The sequence below is a fragment of the Juglans regia genome, chromosome 14 (genome assembly GCF_001411555.2).
Source record: "Juglans regia cultivar Chandler chromosome 14, Walnut 2.0, whole genome shotgun sequence".
In the NCBI taxonomy this organism is placed as follows: Eukaryota; Viridiplantae; Streptophyta; class Magnoliopsida; order Fagales; family Juglandaceae; genus Juglans; species Juglans regia.
This window is the reverse complement of record NC_049914.1, coordinates 23,276,919-23,304,182: the sequence shown is the minus strand read 5'-3', so window position 1 is coordinate 23,304,182 and position 27,264 is coordinate 23,276,919. Positions and strand designations below refer to the sequence as shown.

Genomic DNA, 27,264 nt, shown 5'->3' with positions numbered 1-27,264 from the left:
ACTAGGATTTGGAGAGGGTGGACGTCTGATATTAGGATAGAGAAACCAGATATTCGTCTGTCTTATATGCCCTACATCCCTTTCCTTTGGAGGATGAGTTGGTATTCTGTATTCAACAGTCTCCTTAGTCCTTGCCCCTAAAACTGCACCTCATCTGTATATTAAAGGGAAAGGAAGATGCCAAATAAGCTCGAACTCATTAGCTATGTCTAAAACTGAACTTCCATACATCCAAACCTTTTATGTACTCATTCACGAAAAGCTCCCTTGAGTGCCCAGGGGCTGATCTTCCTCAAGAAGAGTGAGAAATTTTGAGCCAATATGCCTATTTTCACCTATTTTTATATGAGAAAAGAAAATTACAATTGTGAGTATGCAAGCGTCGCGCAATCACTTTGAAAAAAGTGAATAAATACGAAATCCATATGAAAAAAAATTAATTTTTTAATAATAAATCTTACTTTTTTTTAAAACGACTGCACGGCACTTGCGCACTCTACGAATGTATGTAGCATTACTTTTTATATTTGAAAACTATAAATATGTGAAAAAAACTTTCCATGAACCAAAAATGTGCAAGCTATACTAGATAAGGTAAGAACAGATGAATGAAGCAGACTTTCCAACGCAAGGAAATCATAAACCTGCCATCCTTTATAAAAGAGATGCTAGGAAGCACATAATTCAATTTGCAAATATTAGATGCCAAGAAGTACCTATGGAAGTTGTACATTACTTTTCAATAACAGATTGAATTATTCAAACCAGTTCTACTCTCACCTAGCACATTGTCGTATACAAAATAGTGAAACGTAATCAAACTGCAAGCACCTTGCAAAAAGTTTGATATAAACCAAACTCTAAAACCAGATGTAATTCACCCACTCCATTTACTAGCTTTGATTGGTATGCCAAGTGAACTTGACAATGAAAGCAAATGAAGCCTTAATACTCAAAAGGCCATCCAGAGTAACTCATCTCATTATTCTGTTCACGAGTGGATGAGGTGCGGCTTCCTCTATATTCAGCATGATGATGGGTGTTTGAACTTGATGGGCGGAAAGGCCACATAACATACCACGGATTCCTCCTACCCTGATTCTGCAGACTATTCAGAGTAACACCACCAGACCTGCCATAGTCTCTGCTTCTACTGCTGCTGCCCCCGCTGTTCTCTCCACCACTACTTTGATTACCTCGAGCACTATCAGTATCAGTCCCTTGAGTAGGCATCTCAAGGCGGCAAACAGGACATGAGTTGTGCTGAACCAACCAAGGAACTATACAATCAGAGTGATATATATGTTTACATGGCATCTCTCTTGCTTCAATGCCCAACTCAAATCTATCCTGACAGACAGGACATTGTGAGTCAGTATGCATATGTGCTTGTGTAATCTTGATAGTGGGCATTGCATCAATTAAAGAACGAGGTGCTGGGGGTGGACCCTGTCGATCATTCATAGAAATCTGTTCAATTAATTCTTGCAAACCTCGGTCAGTAAAGTAGTCACCATTATCAACATCCCTTGGTCCACTTCTTGGACTGCCGTTAGAGAAGGCTGAACCAGGACTATGATTTAAAACCACTCTAACATTGATGTTAGGATTTCTTCCACCCATCCTCTGCCTTACAATAGCATCAAAAACCTCCACAGGATCAATTCTTGGGTTAGGATCCCTCTGCATCATCAGAGAATACAGAAGGTCCATCATTTGATCTTCTGCAGGTGTTTGATGGGAATGGTCTTCTGAGTTAGGTATAAAGAAATCTTCTGGCACCAATTCCTCATTCTCAGGAAGTTCTTCAATAAAGCCTCCATTACAGTAGGGGCAAACAATTTCTCGCTCTACAGGCCTGACTCGCTGCCTGCATGGGTAGCACCAGTGTGTGTGTATAGTACTTGACATCTCTCCTTTCTATTGAATTGTAACACAAATCCTTAAACTTCACGCCTCAATAGCTGTTACTTCTCCACCCTAACAATAGAAGATCAACAACAACCTATTAACAAACAGAAAAAAAATGGTAATGTAAATTGAAAACTAACAGAAACCAAACCAAACCAAACTGAAGTCTTTATGTCACGAGCCACAACCATTGCTCCACTTCCATACCAGGCCAGAAATATCAGAGCAAGAACAATAAAGTCATTGATGAAAATACCAATTTGGTTTATATTTGTGGTCAGGTCTTGAACCCATGACCCTCCACCCATTTAGGCTGGAGATAAAGCACCATTTGAGTCAGAGCTCACTGGCAATACAGCAAAAATAAATAACTAAGTGAAATATCAATTGCTTAGATCGCAACTTAAGCAAATTCCCAACACGGTAAAAGCTAACGAGCTTGCATAATACATGATCTTAATATACAATATTGAGCAGAACCGAAGGAAAAAAAAAAAAAAAAACAGAAAACAAAACGCAAATGATCCCATTCAAGAAAAACTGCTACTTAATTCGATTACATCCATCCAACACTTCAGCATCGTATTAAAGCGCATAAATCAGCATAAATTATTTACAAAAGGAGATTAAAACGCCGCCACCCCCCCCCCCCCCCCCCCCCAAAAAAAAAAAAAAATACACGGAAAGAAATTGAACACCAATTTCAGTCATATCGCAGATATTACCATTTTCATCAACATCTCTACCACAAAATAATAATAATTATTATAATAATAATAAACAGTTTCATTTCTCACCAGAAACCAAATAAATAAGGTACCCTGATTTAAAACTCCGCCACAAAATACTCAGACACGCAGTAAAAAGAAAATCTAACACAAACGAAACCAATTCCGAGACAAAACTATCGCCAAACAGACTGCATAAATACAAAAAAAAAGAAAAAAAGAAAAAAAAAAAGAGTATAAATATGATTCTCAACCATCAAATGAAACTACCGCCATAAATTCCCAAAGTAAAATTGCATTTCTACAGAGCGAAGAGATGAAAAAGGCACTCACCAGAGAACGAATGAGAAAAGTGAATGAGAAGATTTCAATGCCAGATGGGTTTTCTGTAAGCCCAAACAAAGATTAGTGATAAGAGAAAGAAAGAAAGGAGGACCGAGTCTTGGTTGTCTCTTTCTGTAACATTTACGACGAATATTTTACACAGTATTAGTAGTTACAACGAGAATCTCTTGCTCCCACCAAAAATTAAAAAATAAGTTCTTACCTAATTAAAAATGATAAGGAAAAATTCACAGATTTATATTATATGCTTTTTTTTTCATTCTAAATGAAAGTTTAAAATAATACAAATAATTTAGTCACACAAAAATTATATAAAAACAAATTTACAAAATGACATTGTTTAATAGAGTATATCAGATTATAAAATTGGATAATGATATCTTTATGCCTCAGATTATAAAATTGGAAACGAACAATTTGTTCGGATGAACCTGGGATTTAGATATACTATAGGTTTGTTCGACTGTTCGAACATTCAAAGTAACTCAAGGTTTTACCGGAGTTTTAAGGAATTGGTGGGATAAGTATCTTACCAATGATGCTAGGGACATTCCAAAAAATTTCACCATACTTTGCATTATATAAAAATTGACATTCTTTTACTATTTGAGTCAATTTTTATAAAATTAAATTTATTTTGAATTAATTTACATGATTACATTAGTTGATTTAATTTATTTAATTTTAGATGATGCAAGAATGTTATATTTTAAAATTTTTAATCCAGATTCAAATAGTAAAAAGAAAAAAAAATAGATAGTAAAAAAATAGTAAAGAATGTGTAAAGATATCATTGTCCTATAAAATTATTTTTATTATAAAATAGATATAAAAAATCATATAAAATCATGTCAGTTTATCTATTTATTTTTATGAGATCTCTATGTGACTGTAACATTTATTTTAAAATAATATTACTGATGTCTTTTTAAAACTTTAATTCTTTCCTCGTTTATGGGGGATTCATGAATTTTTTTTTTCAAAATTTCTTTCTTTCGTATTTTATTAAAATACTTTTTTTATACCCTTATGATAAAGGAGTCCATCTTTGTCCGATTCTTGGCTCAGTCTTAAAATAATATTACTGTCCCCTTCACCTACTCAGTCTTATCACCTTCGTCCATTATTGAAAAATAATAATAATTTTCATAAAAAATAGACTTTTAAGTAATTCATTAGGGTGATGCTACAGCCCAGGGGGGGAGCTCCCGCTGTAGTATTATTTTATATATATTTTATTTAAATAAATTTTTATATAGATTATTTAATATTTTAAAAAAATAAAATAAATTTAAAATATTATTAAAAAAATATTTTCTTAATTAGAAAGTAAAAAAATATATATTAAAAAATACTTTCTTAATCACGAAGTAAAATAAAAAATAATTTTTTATTTTACTTCGTGATTAAGAAAGTATTTTTTAATAATATTATGATTTTTTTAAAATATTTAAAATGGACATGCTACAGCCTCCGCTGGGGGCTCCCGTTGAGCTTAGCATATACTTTTCTATGTGTATTTTTTTAATTTATTTTTTATATAGATTTTTTTTACACTTTTAAATATTTTTAAAAAATAAAATAAATTTAAAATATCATTAAAAAACATTTTCTTAATCAGAAAGTAAAAAGAAAATCATTAAAAAATACTTCCTTAATCACAAAGTAGAATAAATATTATTTTTATTCTATTTCGTGATTAAGAAAGTATTTTTTAATAATATTATAATTTTTATTTTATTTTTTAAAATATTTAAAATTATTTAAAATATCTATATAAAAAAAACTAAAAAAAATAGATAAAAAAAAAATGCTACAGCCCAACAGGAGCTCCCAGCAGGAGCCCCCAGCAGGGCATGTAGCATTTTCCAATTCATTATTCAAGCTACAAGCCAATGGATTGGATTAGGAGGTCCTAAAGCTTAGTTATAGTGATTTTTTAAAAATAAATTTACAAACTGACGTAATTTTTTGTGATACGTTAGATCTGTTTTATAATAAAAATAACTTTATAATCTGATGTCCTATCTCAAACTACGTTAATTTATGAGTTTACTTATATTAAATTCCAGCTATAACATTTTGCATTGAGAGAATCTTATCATAATAATGTAAAGAAAGTGATGGCATAAAATTGGTCAAACATACAATTTAATACTAGAATGTTCAAGAAAAAATGAGTTAACATTGATCTTGACTTGTGATTTGTGAAGCCAAATTATGATTAAGTCATTTGACAGGAAAAAAAGAGTTGGTAGTGCCAAAATGGCTCGAGATCTTCGAGCGCAACTCAACCCTATACATGGCAACAAAGCCGGCTTCCATTTGAAAATCGTTCAATAGACATGATGACTAAGGATAATCAAATGCTTATCTTTTTATTTCTCATTGTTAAATAATGTTAATTCGAATTACTTCAAGTGAAGCAAAATTCTCACAAGTCCAAATTTTTGCTCGTCTTATGGCCCACGTCACTTTATTATAATTGCATCTCGATATCGCTAATTAGGAGGCTACTAGAGTCTCCTAAAATAATTTCACATTTTAGATTAAGAGCTCTAGATGATTGTTCTAGGAAATTGTAGAGAGATGAAAGCTATTTTTGTACGTTCACTTTTTCCACTCTTATAATTGATGTATGTAAAATTCTCATTTATAGAGTTTTATAATGGGTGGTTAATTAACTTTCTTGAAGTTAAGTGCTAGTGGTGGGGAGTTAATTAACTGCTTGTAACTTTTCCACCCATGTGGATACAACATGGGTCAAGGGTACCCACTATTAACATTTCCAACTTGTGGGTGTCATACCCATTAAGAATTTCTTCATTACCTTTCAATTAATTATCTCTCATACAGAAAATGAAGTGTGTGACCTGACGAAAATGTAAAGGGTAGAAGTACTATATTAAATCATCATCTTACTAACATAGTATATCACTCATAACATCTCGCCTATTCTCCAGATTATTTGATATCACTAGGTCAAGGGTCCTTATCCTTTTTGAGTTTATAACTCAAAACAATTATTGATCTCACATTATATAATATGATTATGATTATATCAAGTCAAAACGACATAATCAACCATACTATAGACATAAAATAACAATTAATAATCCAAACAATCTTCCCTAAACACTTATGTCAACTCAATTAGACTTGACTGCTTTTCTAGACATGTTCCGTGAGATCATATCATTCGTGACTCTAAGAAGAGACATGCTAAAGTAGCAATATCAAGTTTTCATCTTATGATATAGTTTTAGGTTCAAGGACATAAGAATATATCATTTATTTATCTGTTATGGCTCACATATTAATGGAGTAGGGACTCATACAATATGAATGTATGTTACGACGAAACTCTCACTCAATTGGGCTTGTCACATTCAAATGTTGTAGGAATTTCAGTCTAGTCACCACAAAAACGCTCTAACTTGAGTCTCTTAGCACAGTCACTTATCTAGCATCTGTCTAAGATCTCACATTCCACTTTAATCAGGTTTTATGAAGTCGTGCAAATACTTCATATACAATTCTTGTAAGTCTCATCGTAACCAAACTAATGCGACATTTTTTAAATTTATCTTGAATGCTCCTAAAGCATCAAGATGTTTACTTGCTCGTTTTCCTAGCACCAAAGTAATTAGTTTGTCTCAACTTACTATTAACTAACTTATAATATGAGATAAATATAATAATCTCATCGATGCAATAAATATTAATAGTGTCAAATGTATAATAAAGTCTAAGATATCCTTAATCAACATATATCTAACATGATGAAGTCCTAAACTCCTAACATGAATATGAAAAACATTTCTACTAGTAGTCTTAGTAAGAAGATCAGTTACCATTTTGCTAGTAATTATATGTTGTAGGATCACCTCATCTCGCGCACACATCTCAAATGTAGTGAAAAAAAAATATTTATGTATTTGGTTCTGCCATGGTATTTGAGAACCTTTACATATGCCAAAACCCCTATACTATTATTGTATATCTTGACAGCTTCATCTGCAAGAGCTGTAACCTCTAGACGCTGAAAAAAGCTCTTCAACCAAACAATCTCTTGAACAGCTGCTGAGCAAGCAACATACTCTAACTCCATCATGGACAAAACAATGCATGAATGTTTATTGTTACACCAAGAAACATCTCCCCCACTAAGCATAAATGCGTAACCCATTATGGATTTATGCTCATGTTTATCAGTAGCCTAGTCAACATTACTATAACCCTTAAGTGTCATGTCTCCACCTTAATAGCAAAGAACGGGGTTAGCTGTACCATAAAGGTATCGAAAAATCTTCTTAATTACTTACCAATGAACAAGTCCTGGGTTATTCTGAAAAAGACTAACCAATCCAACTGAAAAACTAATGTCAAGTCGTGTACACAACATAACGTATATCAGAAAATAAGGAACTTTGGATATTTCTTTATTTTTCTCATCATTCTTAAAGCAATGTTCTAAGCTCAATATATAACCCTTCTCAATTGGAGTGTCTATGGGTTTGGAGTTGTGCATACAGAATCGTTCTAGGATTTTCTTCAGCATGTAAATCTCTTGAGACAAACCAAGAAGCTTTCTAAATCGATTCCTTGAAATCTTAACTCTCTCAATACATAATTTGCTTCACCTATGTCCTTCATCTCAAAAATAGATGACAACCACTATTTTGTGGTGATAATTATCTTCATATCATTTCTAGCTAATAAGATGTTATCCATGTACAAAGACAAAATTAGAAAACTCTTCTATGTACGTTTGACATATACATAATGGTCTTCTTCTAGCATTTCAAAGCCAACTGAAGTAAAGAATTCATGAAATCATAAGTACCATTATCTAGACGATTATTTAAGGCCATAAATGGAATGTTTCAACTGGCATACTTTGTGCTCTTATCCCTCAACCTTAAAACCAATAGGTTGATCTATATAGATATGCTCATTTAGTTCTCCATTGAAAAAAGTAATTTTCACATCCATTTGAAAAAATTCTAAATATAGATGTGCAACTATAGTTAGAATGATGGAAACAAATATCACCACGTGGGAGAATGTTTCCTCATAATCTATACTCTCTCTTTGGGTATAGCCATTCGCCACGAGTTGGACCTTATACTTGTTAATTGATCCATCTGCATGTCACTTAATGGTATTGAAAAATCCTTTTAATTGCTTACTAATGAACAAGTTCTGGATTACTCTGAAAAAGATTAACCAATCCAACTGAAAAATTAATGCCAAGTCGTGTATACAACATAGCATACATCAGACTTCCAATTGCACTTAAATAAGGAACTCTGAACATTTCTTTATTTCCCTCATCATTCTTAAAGCAATGTTCTAGACTCAATGTATAACTATTCTCAATTGGAGTATCTATGAGTTTGGAGTTGTGCATACAGAATCGTTCTAGGATTTTCAGCATGTAGGTCTCTTGAGACAAACCAAGAAGTTTTCTAAATCGATCCCTAAAATCTTAACTCTCCCAACACATAATTTGCTTCACCTATGTCATTCATATCAAAAGTAGATGACAACTAATCTTTTGTGGCGACAATTATTTCCATATCATTTATAGCTAATAAAATGTTATCCATGTACAAAGACAAATTTAGAAAACTCTTTCCTTTACGTTTGACATATACACAATGGTTTTCTTCTAGCATCTTAAAGCCAATTGAAGTAAAGAATTCATGAAATTTTAAGTACAATTATCTAAACGATTGTTTAACATCATAAATGGAACGTTTCAGCTGGCATACTTTGTCTCTTGTCCCTCAACCTTAAAACCAACATGTTGATCCATATAGATCTCCCATCTAGTTCTCCATTGAGAAATAAAATTTTCACATCCATTTGAAAAAATTCTAAATTTAGATGTGTAACTATAGTTAGAATGAGGCGAATGGAAACAAATCTCATCTCATGGGAGAATGTTTCCTCATAATCTATACCCTCTCTTTGGGTATAGCTCTTCACTATGAGTCGGGCCTTATACATGTTAATTGATCCATCTGCATGTCAATTAATTTTTAAACCCATTTGTTTTCAATCGATTTGCGTCTAGGTGAAAGATCAACTAACTCCCAAACTTGGTTCTTTTCCATAGAACTCATCTCATCTCTAATAGGGGCCAATAATTTATTTGAAGCAAGTGAACTTAGTACTTCCTCATAAGAATCATCAAGATCACATGAAGCAGACATTAAATATTCCCCTTCATTCTAAAAACGACAAAAAAGAATAGTTTCACGTTTGCTTATAGTTTTTTTTAGACTCTTGTGAGTCACTTTCTAGTTGTACACTCTCATTAGGAGGTAAGTCACTCTCACTATCTTTTGTGATTTTAGGATGTGATAATTCTCCACCATCGCCAAAAGATTGTGTAACTCCATCAAGTTTTTGCAACTAAAAAAGTTTAAGATCTTTATTTGCTTCACCAATATTGGGAAAACTATTCTCAATAAATATGACATCACCCGACTCTATTTTTGTCATTCTTTTGTTCTGATGTTCACCAAATATTACATAGCCCTTTGAGCTCTCTGAAGATCTTATGAATGTATGTTTATTTGCTTTAGGGGTCAAGTTTTCCATATTTATGGGAAGTGGTGTGAACATAACCCACGGAAGCACAAGGCTGCAAATATTCCAAATTTGATTTTGCGTCATCCCATAATTCATATGGAGTTGAAAGAATAGGCCTAGAAAGCACACTGTTTAAAAAGTAGACATTAGCTAGAAGAGTATCCCCCGAAAATGATATTTGCAGGTTAGCTTACGCCATCATTGATCGAACTATTTCCAATAAGATATGATTATTCCTTTCTAAAATACTATTTTGTTATGATGTACCAGGAATCGTTAATTGCCTACGTATCATCTTTTGCTCAAATAGTCTCTCAAATTCTTTAGACAAATACTCACGACCACGATCAGTTCATAAAATTTTTAAATTTATTTCTTTCTAATTCTCAACCTTAATCACAAAGCGCTTGATGTAGTCCAATGCTTCAAAGCGATGGGAGATCAAATACACATAATAAAAACGTGAGTAGTCGTCTATAAATGTGAGAAAATAATAGGCGTCTTGGTGTGCTTTCACGTTCATAGGTCTACAAGTATCATAATGAACTAGCTCTAAAGGACAAGATGCCCTATGAGTCTTTTCAAAAAGCTTCCTACAAGCCTTCCGAGCTAAACAAGACTCACACACATGTAAGCTTACATTAGCAAGAGACCCCAATAGGCCTTATTTAGCTAGTTTAGTCATTCTAGCTTTTCCTATGTGGCCTAGTCTAGCATGTTATTTTAATGAATTAGAAACAACGTCATCATCATTTGAAGCCATTAAAGAAAATGAATAAGTATCTAAATCCAACATAAAGATACCATTCAAAAGAAAACCATATTCATACAAAGGGCCTATCCAAATAAAAGTCCAGCTGATAACTATCAAAGTGAAAAATAAAACCAAGTTTCAATATAGAAATAACTTAAAATAGATTACATTGAACACTAGGTGCATATAACACATCATAAAGAAGTAACAAGCGCCCCAACTGCATCTTGATCAATTGGTAGGTGCCAACTCCAAACACTTCTTCTCGAGTTCCATTACCTAATATAAGATTTATATTTTGATATTATTTGAATATAAGCTTTATATTTCATATAAGATTTTATTTGTATATTTTTTTAAATACTTTTTGTTTAGAAAAGGCATACATATATTTTTCCAAAATTTCAGTTTGACCCTGATCAAAATTTAGTTCGGCCCCAAAAACACTAAATCAGCTTCTCAATCCCCACAATTAATTCATTTTTAATTCCTCGATCGATTATCGTTGGCTAGCTTGATCTTTACCAATGTTACTCCTTGATCTGATCTTAGTCCTATCGAAAGTTGCTAACATATATATATATATATATATCCTTAAAACTAAATAAAAAATAAGGCGCCATATTGAATCTTCCTCATGGGAAATCATAATTTAATTTGGGTTTTTTTATTAATAATGCTTGATCGAGTTCTTCTTCATAGACAACAAGGCGCCATATATGCATCTCATGAGATAAGAAAAAACAGAAAAAAACAAAAAAGAGAAAAACCAAATTGAAATGAGGAAGTTCCAAAGTGAATACAAAATTATCATATTGCCAAGACAAAAGCTTAAACTAAAATATTGCATAGAAAATGTATAATGAATTGATCGAAGTGATCGACAATATAATATATAGGAGCAGTTTGGATTCCTATTTGAAATAAATCCAAATAGGAAACTCTCAAAGAAAGCATCAGAGTTTCCCCCCAACTCAATGTCCTTTTGCATGCACTGGCTAGTTATTTACGTACGTAGTATGACAAGGACTGACTATGCATGCTCATGAGCTTTGTTTCTGACAACAGCTTGAACCTTTAAAACCAATTCTCACATTGCTTTTTGGATATCCGAATATGCGCTTGAAAAAACTCTCGAAAGGTGCAATAATCCTGGAGTCCATCACCCACTGATCTCTTCTATATATTCCTATGTTCATTACGATTATACCTGTTCAAACATTACACTTTATAGGCACATATTTGAGCTATATATTTATATATATATATATATATATATATATATGCATGCAAGTACTTATGCATGATGATTTTTCCATGTCATTTTGTTCCTTTAATTAAAATCACCTTATGTTAGTCATCAATGATTTTTGAGTTATTCATGATATTTCTGCTTATAATTTTCTTCACATGATTTGAATTTCTTATAACTCAACAAAATCAATCGATCGGCCTCTTTCTGCATTGATATGATCATGTTTCATTAATTTCTAGTACCCTAAATGGGCATGACCCTTTTTCCTTAAGTATATAGTGAGTGTTTAAAAAAAGATTAAATCATTTCCATGGAAGCAGCTCAGAGGGTGGTGGTGATCCAGGATGCATCAACAAAAGTTTGTTCAAGCGTCATCGGGTGGGCATTGCATGGGTTATCTCTGAAACCTGGGGATAAGGTCACCCTACTCGCAATCCTTCATCAGGTTAAAAATCCTAGTACGTTATCTTTCATGGGAAGCAAATGGCAGTGTAAGAATTCATGTCTTTATTCCATTAAAGGTGATTGAAAGAAGGGAGAAAAAGCAAAGCCATACAAGCAAGAGTTTTAAGTCATGTAGAATATATAACAAGCAAAACGTAGTGAATTGCTAGCTCTCTCTCTACTGTGCGCTGCACTTTTTTTTTTTAGTATATTATTTATTTTTTCCTTCATGATTATGTTCTTCTTATGTTTTTCCCCTTTCCTTGTAGTGGGATTTAACACCAGAGTGGGATCCAGCTCAATATTCGGAGCAAATGAGAGATTCCTGGAAAGAGAAGTGAGTAGAATGAAGAACGAGTATCACAACAACTCTGACATTGCCGAGATTTCCAAAATGTATGAACAAAACCAGGTACTGCTAAATGCAACTGCTACAACATGCATGCTACCTACATTTGGATCAATCTTTCAAACGTAGAAATGAATTAAAGGTCATGAAAATTTTAAAGAGCTAATTAATTGAGTTCTCTGATCTCTCTCTCTCTCTCTCTCTCTCTCTCTCTCTCTGTATGCATTAAAATCTTAGGTTAAATTTCAGACGGAGGTGGCTGCAGGGCCTTCACCAAAGGCAGTCGCTCTAAAAGCAGCCAGAAGTCTAAAGGCAACATGGTTGATACTTGATAGGTCAAAAAAGCATCAAAACCTTAATTTATGTGAATCTTCTGATGATGAAATTAAACACTATGTACGTACGTATTAGGAGGCATATATCAAATATTGATCCAATTGTTTTCTTTTTTAAAATGTGGTACAGGAAGATGAAAAAAGACAGGGAATTCTACCTGGATAAGCTCTCATGTGGAATATCGAGGGTGAAGAGTGATAACAACATCAGACTACTAAGAGCACCAAAAGCAACGTCAGACCATAGACCTTTTGGTGAGATGAATCAGCGCAGGACCCAAGTAATGTATGATGAAATGTTACCAGGATCTCCAGAAGCGGAGGAGTTTTTCAGCATTGATCTAGATCAAGTACTCGTTCCCTGATCATGTAGTATTACTGAATCATTTTCAATTAATCAATGCTACATTAATCTGGTTACTCAATGAGACAAATTTATGACAATATTTAGCTGTATTATTGGTTATTTCTCCAACCATATGTCCTTTACACACACACACACATATTTTTGGGAGATTTTCCAGTTGTTTGAGTCTGTCCTGATAACAAAGTCGAATGGGCTCCTGATATAGATATAGAGAGGGTTTACTTGAAGTTTGGAAACCTTTGGTATTGAAACAGATGTGGATGGAAAAGGTATATGATAGAATTTGCAACACATGTAAGAATCCTAAAATATCACTAGTTCTCTGAGGTGGGATTTGGATAGTTTGATGAGGTGAGATGGTTTTAGATGAAAGTTGAATAAAATACTATTAGAATATTTTTTTTAATATTCTTATTATTTTAAAATTTGAAAAAATTGAATTGTTTATTATATTTTATGTTGAAATTTATAAAAATTATAATGATAAGATGGGTTGAAATGGTTTTGGTATCCAACGATGCTGCGGAGGGGAAGATATTTGCATAGTTGGTCGGCTGCCATATTTGTACTCTGTATCGGGTGACTCTGCATCATGAGCTGCACAAGACAGAGTTTCCATGGTATGTTACAACAAAGCTGTCTTGGAATGAGGAGCTATATGGTATGTTTAGGGATAAAGGTTCCCTTGACTTCTTATCAAACTTGAGGGTTTCAAAGTGAGAATGAGAAAGACAAGTTTACGTTTAGAGAAATATTTTAGTTATAAAGTGATTACATAAAAATAATCTCATAAATTGATGTAACTTGATATGATTTATTAGATTGTAAATTTATTTTTATTGTAAAGTAGATCTGACAATCATATAAAATTACGTCAATTTGTAAAATTATTTTTACATAATCTTTTTGTGGCTATAACACTCCCTCTTAAATTTATGACTGTTTGTATAAATATTATAAATAATAATAAATATTGTTGGACCGACTTCACGTGTCTCTCTCTCTCTCATACTTAAAATTCTCAAGTTCGGACAAGAGAAATTGCTGGAATTGCAATTATACCTGCGTATTTGCAGGGGTCCAAGACTAGTATGTGTGTATGTGTGTGTGTATATATATATATATATATATATATATATATATATATATTGCAGAAAAATGCTAAAAACTACTCACACTACTATCTCATAATTATTTCAGTTTTATAACGTTACAATGTTTAGATTTAAGCGTTTCTTTGTTTTTCCTAAAAAATTTGAAGCGACTTCGACAAAAGGCAAAAAGAAAAGTCAAAACATTTTAATGCTTTCCGACTGTCAACTAACGGGCCTAACCTACACCAATCAATTGAGATCTGAAAAAGGACCAAAGACAGCCCACTTCGTAAGATTACAGTTTCGGCAATGAAAGCCTCACTTTGGTGCCGGTGGCTTGCGGTTTCTTCCTTGTTTGTTTTGAAAGTTAAGGTTTGGTTTGAATATGGTAGAAGTGTTCTTCCTTTACTTTGTTTGGTGAGTTTGGTGAAGGAAAGTAGAATGGATTATATAAAATAAAGAGGGAAATGTCCTTATTAATTAGCTGAAATTGTTGGGTTCATTCGAAGAAACATTCTTTGGGCAATGGCCGAGGAGGTTCTGGAGAACATGGAGGGTCTTGTAACTGCTAGGCAGCGGTTGAAGACTAGCATAGAGAAATCACGGGCTTTTGCTTCTGCACTGGACGAGATGGGGCCGAAACTGGAAAAGATTAACCAAAGATTGCCATCTTTGGAAGCTGCAGCAAGATCCATCTCTGTGCAAAAATCTGCATTTTCTGCAAGCAAAGACCACATTGGTCATGCTTTAGGACCTGCTTCTGCAGTTCTGAAGGTCTTTTATACCGCTCGTGAGCTTAAGATGTCACTTGTGTCTGACCCTTGTTCTGATCTCTTCAACTACCTTTTAGTCATGAAAAGGCTTGAAGAAGTATTGAGGTTTCTTGCTGAGAATTGCCGGTTGGCAATTATGTGGTTAGAGGGCATTAATGAACTCGTGGAGAAAGATGTTGCAGTCACCAATGAAAAGTACCTAGCTGTTGTGAAGAAATCTTTGAGAATTCTACGAGAGTTGCAGGCCAATGAGGAACGTGACCTTCTTGGTGGAGGGCTTCTTGGTGCTGCATTAGAAAAACTTGGAATTGAATTCAAGCGACTTCTGACAGAAAGGAGTGTTCCTCTTGATTTGGCTTCTCTAGCAACCTTCACTGTGGAGCAAGCCTCCAGTACCATTGCATCATCATATTTGCCATTGCCGGTCATGGAGAAATTGCAGGCAATTGTTGAAAGATTAAATTCCAACAACAAACTAGAGATGTGCATATCGGTGTATGTTGATGCTCGGAGTTCCAATGCTAAACGAAGCCTTCAAGCTCTTGGTTTGGATTACCTTGAGATGCGTATCTCAAAGTTTGAAGATGTGCAGCATCTAGAGGGTTACATCGATCAATGGAATAAGCATTTGGTGTTGGCTGTGAAGCATCTTTTTGAGCTCGAGTATAGACTCTGCAATGATGTTTTCAAGAAGATTGGATCAGATGTTGCAATGGGATGCTTTGCAAAGATCGCTGCTCAGTCCGGAATCCATGCTTTTCTCCAATTCGGGAAACATGTGACAGAATGTAAGAAGGATCCGATTAAACTCTTGAAGCTATTGGACATGTTTGCTTCGTTGAACAATCTGAGATTGGATTTCAACCTGCTTTTCAGGGGAGAAAACTGCACTGAAATCCAGAATTCTACAAGGGATCTTGTCAAAAGGATTGTTAATGGTGCCTGTGAGATTTTCTGGCAACTTCCTCTTCAATTGGAGCTGCAAAGGCGAACTTCTCCTCCTTCAGATGGCAGTGTTCCAAGGCTGGTGAGCTTCATAACTCACTACTGTAATCAGCTGCTTGGTGATGATTACAGGCCCATCTTGACCCAGGTTCTCAAGATCCATCAGAGCTGGGAACAAGAGAATTATGGAGAGGATCTAATTTCCAATCAGGTTTTGGTCATAATGAAGGAAATTGGGCTAAATTTAGATGGATGGTCAAAGGTCTATGAGGATATATCCTTGTCCTACCTCTTCATGATGAACAATCACTTCCATTTATGCAACATGAAAGGCACGAAGCTCAGGGACATGATGGGAGACTCTTGGCTAACAGGACATGAGCAGTATACAGATTATTATGCAGAACTTTACTTGAGAGAGAGCTGGGGCAAGCTTCTAGCACTTCTCAACCAAAAGAGTATGACTACATTGGCTGGTGAAGATCCAGTTATGGAAAGGCTGAAAGCATTTAATGAGGCTTTTGATCAAATATATAAGAAGCAATCCAACAGGATCATCTGTGACGAGAAGTTGAGGGAGAAAGTGTGTGAACTCTTAGTGCAAGCTATTCTACCTGTTTATAGCAGTTACATGCAAGATCATCACATGACTTTTGTTGAACAAGATGGTGCAGCCAGCAATTATGTGAAATACAGTGTGCAAAGTCTGGAGAAAATGATCAGCTCTATGTTCCGGCCAAAGCTAAGCAAATACAACAACAGCACAGAACAAAGAAACTTGATGGGTAGTGTGGATTACCGTGCATGGAAATTGCAGAATATGCTTAGCTCTCTATTCCGGCAAAAGTTAAGGAAGCATGGCAGCAGCAGGCAAGCACACCTGAGAGCCAAGATAAGAAGTTTTGTGGCCAACCAGTTCCGATTGACTCTTACTGCCATTTGAACTGTGTGTATATATATATATATATTATATGTCATTATTAGGTAAGAGGCGAAAGAACAGAGTGCTGTATCCTCGTAGCATAGACAGCTACAATGTGCATGAAATACCTAACAGATTCAGCAGAAACTAGGTTTTCCTTTCAGCCTGATGCATGTAAAACACTAGCAACTGCCATTTGTTATCAGAACCATTACAGTATAAAAAAGTTGCCAAACGTTCCGCCATGAAAGTTATAAAAAAGTTTAATTACAAGGGGTTTTTTTTTTTTTAAATAATCATGTAACCGGTTTCATATCAATGATTTGTTAAATTCTCATTAATTTTTCCTAAGTGGGCTTGCATGCTTAGACTTGGATCTAGCTTTGTTTTATTCGACAGAGCTTTTCTCTAAGTTGAGTCAAACCCATTTAAAAAAAAAAAAATTCTAATTATTGTCCTCACACCATACATAACTCTTTTTCTTTTTTTACTAAATATGTTATGTATGAATAATAAGTAAAAAAAATAAATTAATTTAAGAAGAATAAAATAAAATAAATTAAAAATAAATAAATGCGATATATGGTGTGTGGAGATGATGAATAGCAAAGTTAAAAAAATAGTAATGATCAACTTATCAATGTATAATCTTTTATACAATCATGTTTTAAAATGAGGGTATTTATGTAAAGTGATTTTACTTTTATAAGTTATTTTACAAAAATATCAATTATTTAAAACATATTATATAGAAGGTTTAAAAATGGTGGTATGTCTATCAGTTTTCTTAAAAAAATGCAATGTTTTCCTTAAGCATATGATAAACACAGATTTTTAATAAAAGGGTATATGTCAATTGTTTAAGTTATACTTTGAAAAAGGATAAATAAAAAAAATGAGCAGTACTATCTAGAAGTCTCACATTCTGCACACTTACTTAAAAATATATTATTTTATTTTTTTATTTTATTTTACTTACAAACATATTTAGAATTATTTTCATTATGTGAGTAAAAAAATATAAATTGTCTGGAATCATATTAGATTTATGTTTAGAATTTTTTCAAAAAAATCGGATCGAGCCCGATCGAAACCGATATGGCATATAAAATATGTCTAAAATTAAACCTAACCGGATCGATTACATCAATAAAACGGTTCATATTAACGGTAAACTCGATGTCTGAGTAGCATTTTTTTTTATAAATATAAGTTGAAAAAAGTTCGCTTCAACTCAATTTGAAGAAAAACTCTCTATATACAAAATGTTTTTTATTTTATTTAATTTCCTCTAAACGGTGTCGTTGGATCCACACGCACCCTGCCAGGCCCAGGGGTTTAGGGTTTTCGAGTGTCCCTCTGAAGATTCTGGCCCGTTACAGTTGGAAGCAACACCACACAAATTCGAAGAAAGAAAATGTGGTATCTGTGCGTGTTCTACCACAGGTTGCTGGACTACAGGAAAGCGGAGGTGGAATCTTTGGCGGAACTGTTCAGAGTATTCGGAGACGACGATGGTGACAACAAAGAAAGCAGCTCTTTGAAGTGGAGGCTTCCCCAGCATCACCACCCGGACTCTCCCTTCCATTTCGTCAATCTCCCTTCAGAGGACTTCGCTCGTAACATCGCCAATCGAAGTACTCAATATAATCGACATCTGCTTGTTCTTTTCTTTACTTGTTGTAGATTAGATTATAGGAATTGTTTTTTGTTTTCCTCTGTATTGGTAGAGTAGGCTGGTTCAATTACACAGCATAGTTTATTTATCGTAGCTTGGTGAAATTGTAGGTATACTCGTGAAGGGAATTTATGAGCTGTGGGGAGAAGGGAGTAGCTATGAGGAACTGGAAGAGTCTATAAGATGCTATCCAGATGAGAGGAAGTTGCCATACCTGGACTCTGGAAGCACATTCAAGATTACTGTTGACTGCTTCGGGAAGGTCATTAGCTTCCAAGAGCAAAATGATCGTATTAAGGGACTTGCTTACATTCCTTTCAAGGTATGGTCTTTGTCCTTTCTATATTATTTATTCCTACTTTAGAATTTCGTTATGTGCTGGAGTTTGCATCACGGTTGGTTTTCCACTTTTGTACTTACACGAGCACTTGGAGCATCTACATTAATATACCACTTTATTCTCACTACTGAAATTGCGTGAGCATCAAGACCATAGAAATGCCACCACTGAATGGCCTTCAAACTTACTTTCCTGAGAAACGAATTAGATGGGGAATAACTTGGTTATCTATCTTGTAAGAAAAATCGATGAACGTTTAGCTGGCTAATTAACTAGGTTCAAAATTTGGAGACATTTAGATACTATTTTGGTGATGCTAGAAGTAAATTATGCCAATGCTCTAACTTATAAAAAAAAAAAAAATTACGCCAATGCTCTATACATGGGAGAATTACTTGTGGCACCAATCTACCTGTTTTCTTTGTTGAAATTGATGTGATCTGGACTTCAAAGCTCCTTCTGGAGCTGGAAAAGGTAGGTCAAAGTGTTATTTTATCGTGTACTCCTACCAGTTATTTTATCCTTTTCTTTACTTACCAATTGGAGACATTTTGAATTACAATATGTATGAAATCATTTTTGTAGATTTGTAGCTGTGTGACGATTTATCTTGCTTGCTCAAGCAGAAATGAAATATAAAAGTGTAGATGGTAGGTGGCATGCCTTCCTGGACTTGGGATTGATTTGCACTCAGAGACATTTTCCCAATTATATCTACTTCTTGAAAATCATATCTTCCTTTTGCCATGATAGTGGTGGGTTCCACTAATCTAATTTTGAAAATCTTGTCACCTGTTAATAGTTTACTTATAAAAAAAAAATTTGAAAATCTTGTCCTATAAAAAAATCTATAGGTATAGGAGTTTAATAGTGAAGAAATAATTCCTAAAATTTGCTAACCTCAGTAGGTGCTGAGAGTTGTGTGTGGCTGGTGAGGTTGCTTGCAGAGCACCAAATGGGGGGACTCTTGAAGTAGTGAATGGGAAGACTCCATGCTCTGATGCTTTTATTTGGCTTTATTACACTACCAATTGAGAGTGTTATATGAGATTTGATGAGAATGCTCCATGATTTCACTCACAAGGTGTTTCTAAGAGGATACTAAATGCTTCTTTGTTTCTCAGAGCTTCAAATATTCTTATTTCTATGGCCAATTAGCTTGATGGTTGAGTTTGTTAAATCTATCAGCTAAAGCATTGGCTAACATGTTGAATGGGGTGATTAGCATGGTGGAGCCACATTCCCAAGAGCTTTATATGAATGTTTACTTATTAAAAAAAAAACGTTCTTCTGACTGAAACTTTTATGGTCATCTCTCCAATAATGCTATGCAGCTTTTCGATTATCTCACTGTTTTGTCTCTTCTCCCAATTCATTTTTCTTGGCATCCATTGCTTGTCTTATGCTCCATTGGCACCATGCAGTGTCTTAAACTTTTATGGCCACCTTCCCCAACCAGGCTTATATATTTAGTAAGGTCTTACTGTACTGGTAATTGCATTTTGCCTAGATATTTATAGGGAAAAAAGTTAATTTTCACTGATGAGAATTGTCAATATTTCTTTGTAACTTAATTCTTGTCATTCGCGCTCACAATCAAAGAAATGCTGATATTTATGTGGTCTTTTGTTATCATTATTGAAAGTGGTTTCTACTTACCTTTATGCTTCAGGGTCGAGCCAATTTGAGAAATCCAGACCATAATTTTTGGCTTATGGAAACTGATGACTATGGAACCAATAATGGGCTTCCACCAGTTGTCCAAAGACGAATCTTTTTTGGTCGGGAGGTTGGAGGTGCCGATAGGAAGCTTTTGCCAACATATCAGTTAAAAAGTCGCACTTATCTTGGCCCAACTGCCATGGATGCAGAAATAGCATTCTTAATGGCCAACCAAGCATTGGCCACACCAGGGAAACTTGTCTATGACCCTTTTGTTGGCACCGGTAGCATTCTTATTGCCGCAGCTCACTTTGGAGCAATGACAATGGTTTGCACTTCTTGATCTAAAAATAATGATACTATTTCTTTGGAGGACTTACAGCTTACTTGAGCCACGTGCATGTTTATAAATTTCTTTCAATATGAACTGATGTGAATTTTTCAGGGTGCAGACATTGATATTAGAGTAGTACGTGATGGGCGAGGCCCTGATTGTAATGTTTGGAGTAATTTTAAGCAGGTGAATGTGCTCGACTGAATTGAACCTTTTGTGCTTTGAAAATTGTTTTCACCGAAGTACTTTTGAAATACTTTGATTTTCTATAATCGGCAGCAGACAACCAAAACAGAAAATTTGAATGTTGAAATTTCTTGAGGCAACTAAAAATCAATAATGAGGGTTTTTAGTTTTAGTTCTATAATTCCAGCCAGTTCTTACTGATCAAAAAAAATTCCAGCCAGTTCTTACATTTTTTTAGAATTACAATGACTTTATGGAATTTATGGTTCTTTTCCTTTGCTGCAGAGGACTGTTTACAGCTGTGCTTAACTATCCATGTTGTTTTGCAGTATGGGTTACCAATGCCAATTGCTCTGTTGAGGGCAGATAATAACCTTCCTCCATGGCGTCCTGGTTTGAAAGAGGTCATCCCTTGCAAAATTTATTTTTCGTGTCATGTATAAGTTGCTATCATGTTTGTTTCTGTTTCTTAATATATGTTTGTTAATTTTCAGTCTGAAAGGCATCCGTCATTTATTTTGTGCAATGCTATCCTATGTTTTGAATGGTTCCACTGCTGTTGTTATCTATTCTCCTTCTATTATATCTAAATACCCATTTAACCAAAAAAATATAGGCATGCTATAACTGGTGACTTCTATTTATTCATAAAGATGCTACACTTTTTATTAACTTTGATTACCTATAAAAGAAAAAAAGTGAAAAAGAACTATTTTATTAACTTCAATCATGGCAAACTGTGACCTGGTATAAAACTTAAGGTCTAGGAAGTCCCATACTTGTGTAGCAGTTTCGCTGTTATGGGTTATTGTCTGTAGTCTACGATGACTCTCTGCTGATGATAGCATGAAAGATTGTTGCGGCTAGTACTGCAATCCTTTTGTTTATGGCCTATGTACCCAAAGATAAAGCACAGTAAACTTTTCTCAATATTCAAGAGTCGGAATAACATGATCACCTTTGTGCAGTTTGGTTGGTGAAACCCAATGATGGTCATTCTTTCAGAAATGTTTCAATTTGTTGATCTTGAAGATGGAAATGTTTGAGAAGGTTTTCTTGCAAGTTCATGGTTTCTTCTTGAATTTTATTTTATTTTTACATTTCTCAATTTGACAGTAAAAACTACAAATAGCTGATTTCTGGGATTATAAAGTTGCCATTTTAAGTAATATTGAGGTAACTGGTTTCTGGATAGTGTGGTATGAAGCAGATTTACTAAATCATATAGCATCGTAGTTATTTGTATTCGAAAAAAACTTTTGACTTTCAGATTTATCGTGGGTAAAATTCGGAGGCTGAATATAGATCTTGTTGATTCACTAGATGCACTATTTTGCCATTACTTTGTTTTTTCCATGTCAACAAGGAATCTTCTTTCTACGTAAGGGCTTGTAGTTCCATGTTTTGATTATTTCATTCAGTTGGCTGCATCCTCTGTGCTGATTCAGATGTTTTTTATGTTAGATATTTGATGCGATAATCTGTGACCCTCCTTATGGAGTTCGTGCTGGGGGACGTAAATCTGGTGGCCGAAAGCTGCTGAAGGGGACCGTGGACCCTTATACAGTTCCTGATGACAAGAGGACAGACCACATACCATCCACTGCAGCTTACAGCTTAGTTGAGTGCGTCCACGATTTGCTTGACCTTGCTGCTAGGATGATTGTAATGGGTGGCAGGCTTGTTTTCTTTTACCCTGTATTAAGAGAAGATGATTATGTAGAAGATCACCATTACCCAGAGCACCCGTGTTTCAAACTGATTGCTGCCTCCGAGCAGATACTTAGCTCACGCTACAGCCGTGTATTACTGACCATGGTGAAGATAGGTCCCTACACTGAGGAAATTGCAGAGGCAGCTCAGCTGAAACATATAGAGTTCAGGGAGAATCATCTGAAATGGTTAGAAGATGGTAATCTTCACTCTGCAGTTTTTAGTCCAGCTGATCCTCAGATAGCTGCAGCTGGTGATTCTAGTTTGAGTAGAGAACCAAAGCCAAAATATAGAGGAAAATACGTTTAGACTTGAAAGTAGCTGCTTTTGTAGGCTTTTTAGCTTTGGCAATTATGCCTGTAGGTGACATTTTTATAGTCACCATATATCCCTCATAGAGAGAGAGAGAGAGTTATTTGACCTTGGTTTTCTTATTTTTAGTGTTATGCTAATGGGACAGCTTCATATTGCCCCCACTAATTTTTAGGCAGCTACCGTTCTTATTTATTTATTGTCTCGAAGGTATGAATCTGCATCACTCAAAATGGGATATATATATATATATATATGTATATAGCACTGCTGTTCGAGAGTCTCTACACCAGACACTTTTATGTGACATAATTTGAATTAGAAGATAAATTTAAAAATTTAAATCTTACAGAAAAGATAAAAATTTAAATCTTACAGATAAGATAATATATATATATATATATATAACTCATTAGAATCTAATTTCTTATTAGAAAGGCATTTTCCTAGTTATAAATTTATAATATATATTAGTTTCCAATATTATATTTATAAAATTTGAAAACTAATTTCTTTTATTAAAAAAATTAAAATTTCCGGAGTGGGTGAGAAAGGATTGGGGATAAGAGTAAGATAAGTGATGAAGAGAGGGGAGAGCTAGGCCCTATCTTTAACTACTACTTAATAGTTAATTTTTTTTTTTAATTTTTCTCAAAAAATCCAACTTTTATTTTAAGGAGCCTGATTTTGCTGTCAATGAATATTAATTTACATTTCAGTTTTAGGAAATGCAAAGGTAATAATCATATTCATAGATATTTGATTTTATATATATATATATATATATTGATTTTGGGTTTGGTGCCATATTGGTCTATGACATATTGGTGTACATTAGTACTGATGATTATGTTTTTGCTATAATAAACCTGCTCATCAAACTCATAATTAGGCATAAATAATAATCTTATGAAAAATAATACAACAAAGAGATTATATTAATAGATATTATTTTAATAATTTAACCAAGTTTTTAGAATCCCATGGCAACTGAATTATGCAAAATAACCAAAATGTCATCTCTAGCCAAAATTTAATTATACATAACTTGTTGCCAATGCTCTAATTAAGAGAGGAATTTTCACTCACTTATAGGAAGTTGACACGTCATGATGAGTTTCTTGTTGAATTGAGAAAATATCATGAAACAGTTCCCAATCAAGCAGGACAATGTACATGGGTCTTTTTCTTCTTCTTTTTTTTTTTTTAAATGGCGTCACCTCCATTTATTCATAAATAATCCTAATTAAGGTAGAAGAATAACCATGAACAGTAAGATGAAATGAGACGAGAATAACTCAAACTTAAAAAATAAAATGAGATGAAAATTTTATGAATAGTAGTAAGATAGTTTGAATTATTGTTTTATGGAGTTTTGAAAAAGACGAGAGAAAATTTTGAATAAAAATATTATAAAGTTAACATATTGTTAGAATATAATTTTTTAATATAATTTTTATTTGAAAATTTGAAAAGGTTGAATTGTTTTCTGCTTTTTGTTTTGAAAGTTTAAAAAAATTGTAATGATTAATTCTAAAAAATTATAATGATTAGTTTGAAAAATATTTATATTTTAATGATATTTAAAAAGAAGATGAATTGAAAATTTTGGAATGAAAATTTTTTCCAAACAAACCCTAAGTACTTGTCACATGGGCAAACTTTAGAGATTGGTTGAGGATTTATTTCTTATACAGAACATAGATGAAATTGAAAATTTAGATAGAGAAATTAAAAGAAAAACATATATATATATATATATATATATATTAGCTTTAAATGGTATTATTGCTTTGGAAACCGAAGCCTAAGAGCTTTGGCACGGAAAGGTTTCATAGTTGAATTGATTGCAGTTATTAAATATTAATTGGCAGTGGAAAAATCTGTTATTGTTTTGGAAATTCAATGAAGACCGACTTATATGCAGAGAGGCTGGCTGGCTGGCTAGTTTTTTTCGGAGATTCTCGCCATGTCATAAATACATATATACCCCTCTTTCTCTCATATCTCATTCTTTCCTTTTAAAATCTCTTCTCCCTTCTTTATTCCTTTTTTACTTCTCCTCCCTCCTCTCTCTTTGATAGCTGCCGCTAAGATACTCATGATGATCTTCATATTCACCTCAAATCTCTTCGTAGCTCTCTCTTAATTTCTTCTTCTTCTTCCACTTCTTCTAAGAATACCAACAGTTGCAACCTCTATTCTGTTCTTTTTTCTTTGGTAATTAATACCCATCTGATCTCCATAAGTACCCCCTCCTTCTTCCAATATATCTGATCTTAGAGTAGTACTGATTCTTGTTTTGTTTTTGTTTTTCTTTCCCGAATGGATATTGATGGACAGGAAAACCAGTTTGAAGGAGAGAATCACGTACCTATTGAAGAGATGGAGAAGTTGAAGGAGCTCACTTTTTGGGGAACGATATTGGATAACGATGATGATCAAGATGGAAAGCCAAAGGCCATAAAAGAAAGCCGTCAAGATACTGATCATCATCTAGACCTTCGTATCTGTGACCTTTGTGGCAAAACATTCAGTGGTGGAAAGGCTTTGGGAGGTCACAGAAGATCACACTTTCAGACTAAGAAAGCTGTGGGGTTCTCAAAGAACATCAAGAAAAGAGACGTAGCAGGTGCTGATTTGAGAATGGATTATGAAATGATCAATGGTAATCGATGCCGCATATGCAACAAGGATTTTCCATCAATGCAATCGTTGTTCGGGCACATGAGGTCTCATCCTGAAAGGAGTTGGAGGGGGATTCAGCCTCCTATACTTCCGTCAAGAAGAAACAGTATTTCTAGCTCAAGCACATCAGATTCTGTGGATGATGATCACAATATAACTTCTACAGATAAACGTATGGCACCCAATGTTGATCTCTTGAAGTCTCTGTCCAACTGGTCTCAGACTGAGAGAAGAGGGCGGGGAAACATTGGTAGCGCTTGGGCTGCTGAGATTATCATGTCTTTTTCTAGAGAAAAAGATTCACCTATTCCCAAACATTCAGTCTCGTGCATGGATCAAAGAGTTGATCCTTCTGCAGTAGTAGTACTAGAGGAACGAAGGATGAAGAAACTTAAGACAGTCTCGTGCACGGATCAAAGAGTTGATCCTTCTGCAGTGGTAGAGGAACAAAGGATGACGAATCTTAAGATCCATGGAAGTGGTACTTCCGGCAGAAAGGAAGATGAAGAGAAGAAGATTGCTGAAGGTGGGATGCCAGATAAACCCTCTAAAGATAGGTATCAGATTGGTCAAAAGAAGATGAACAAGAAGAAAATCTTGAAGTGTTGGGAAGAGACGTTGATGAGGAATTCAGACATGGAGGAAGACGTTGATCATGACTTGATTGATAGAACTCAGAAGGCCGTGCCATACTCATGTTATGAATGCAGTGATTGTGGTAAATCCTTCCCCACTTTTCAAGCCTTGGGTGGTCACAGATCCAGCCACAACAAAGATAAGATGCAAAAATCAAATGCATCATTACATGAAGCTGCTCCAGCTAGGGATCAGGAGAAAACCAGTGCCAATATTAATCATAGATCATGGCCGTATCGGACAGGAGGAGTTGCCGAAACTCCATTGAATAAAGGAGCATCACCAGCAGAAGCCAAGAGTACCCAGTCTGCTGCAAAAATAGCATCCCCAAAAGAAGCCAGTACTAGTACTGATCAGAGTGGTGTGAGAAGATTAACAATGGGTTTTGATCTTAATAAACCTCATTTTATGGAGGATCTTGAAGATGTTTGATCACCTGCTAGCTAGCTAGCTTCAATCAGATTGAAAAGCGCAGCTAGATCAGGAACGTTTTCTTTTCATTAAAATTCAAAATTAGCTCTGCGCGCTGGTATGATCATCAAATGCTTATGCTTAAATTTTGCTCATTTTAATGCCGTGTCATTAAGGCGTCAAATTCCTACCATCTATATTATATATATATATTGATTGTTATAATTTGCTGATCTTATTTTTTGCACAAAATTAATTGAGAATCACCCAACAAATTAAAAGCATTTATATTGAAAGAAACTGGGAGCACTACAAGAAAAATGACTTTTTTCAACATCCTTCTTCGTCGTTATAAAAAGTACCTAAAATCATCGTGAATATGTTTTTCTCTCGTTTTTTTAATTTGAGCCTTGAGCTTTTGAGTTTCCGATCATCATTTCATTTGTACTTAGCCAAGAGAGACTCCTTTGCAAGGGAGC

General features: G+C 34.3%; 4 protein-coding genes across 8 annotated transcripts; 3 read left to right on the top strand and 1 right to left on the bottom strand.

Moving 5' to 3' along the window:
* Window positions 1–632: 632 nt before the first annotated feature.
* On the bottom strand, window positions 633–3,104 carry LOC109000623 (probable E3 ubiquitin-protein ligase RHC1A). Of its 5 annotated transcripts, none has more exons than XM_035685440.1 (3): window positions 2,973–3,102; window positions 2,063–2,257; window positions 633–1,980 (listed from the first exon to the last, which is right to left on the bottom strand). In XM_035685440.1, the coding sequence occupies exon 3, from the start codon at window positions 1,909–1,911 to the stop codon at window positions 946–948; it is 966 nt and encodes a 321-aa protein (XP_035541333.1). In that variant the 5' UTR covers window positions 1,912–1,980; window positions 2,063–2,257; window positions 2,973–3,102; the 3' UTR covers window positions 633–945. The 5 variants fall into 5 exon arrangements, with proteins under 5 accessions (XP_035541333.1, XP_018833121.1, XP_018833120.1 ...); XM_018977576.2 differs by having other exon boundaries at window positions 2,068–2,257; XM_018977575.2 differs by having other exon boundaries at window positions 2,073–2,257.
* An 11,318-nt stretch (window positions 3,105–14,422) lies between these two features.
* Window positions 14,423–17,085, top strand: LOC109000624 (exocyst complex component EXO70A1-like). Its single transcript, XM_018977579.2, has one exon. It carries the CDS (start codon window positions 14,711–14,713, stop codon window positions 16,844–16,846), a length of 2,136 nt encoding a protein of 711 aa, XP_018833124.2. The 5' UTR covers window positions 14,423–14,710; the 3' UTR covers window positions 16,847–17,085.
* Window positions 17,086–18,147: 1,062 nt separating this feature from the next.
* LOC109000625 (tRNA (guanine(10)-N2)-methyltransferase homolog) lies at window positions 18,148–23,276 on the top strand. The gene is made up of 6 exons (XM_018977580.2): window positions 18,148–18,462; window positions 18,614–18,825; window positions 20,516–20,833; window positions 20,951–21,025; window positions 21,355–21,429; window positions 22,490–23,276. The coding sequence occupies exons 1-6, from the start codon at window positions 18,243–18,245 to the stop codon at window positions 23,045–23,047; spliced, it is 1,458 nt and encodes a 485-aa protein (XP_018833125.2). The 5' UTR covers window positions 18,148–18,242; the 3' UTR covers window positions 23,048–23,276.
* A 2,099-nt stretch (window positions 23,277–25,375) lies between these two features.
* LOC109000563 (zinc finger protein ZAT4-like) lies at window positions 25,376–26,806 on the top strand. Its single transcript, XM_018977479.2, has one exon. The coding sequence runs from the start codon at window positions 25,376–25,378 to the stop codon at window positions 26,804–26,806; it is 1,431 nt and encodes a 476-aa protein (XP_018833024.1).
* The last annotated feature ends 458 nt before the right edge of the window (window positions 26,807–27,264 follow it).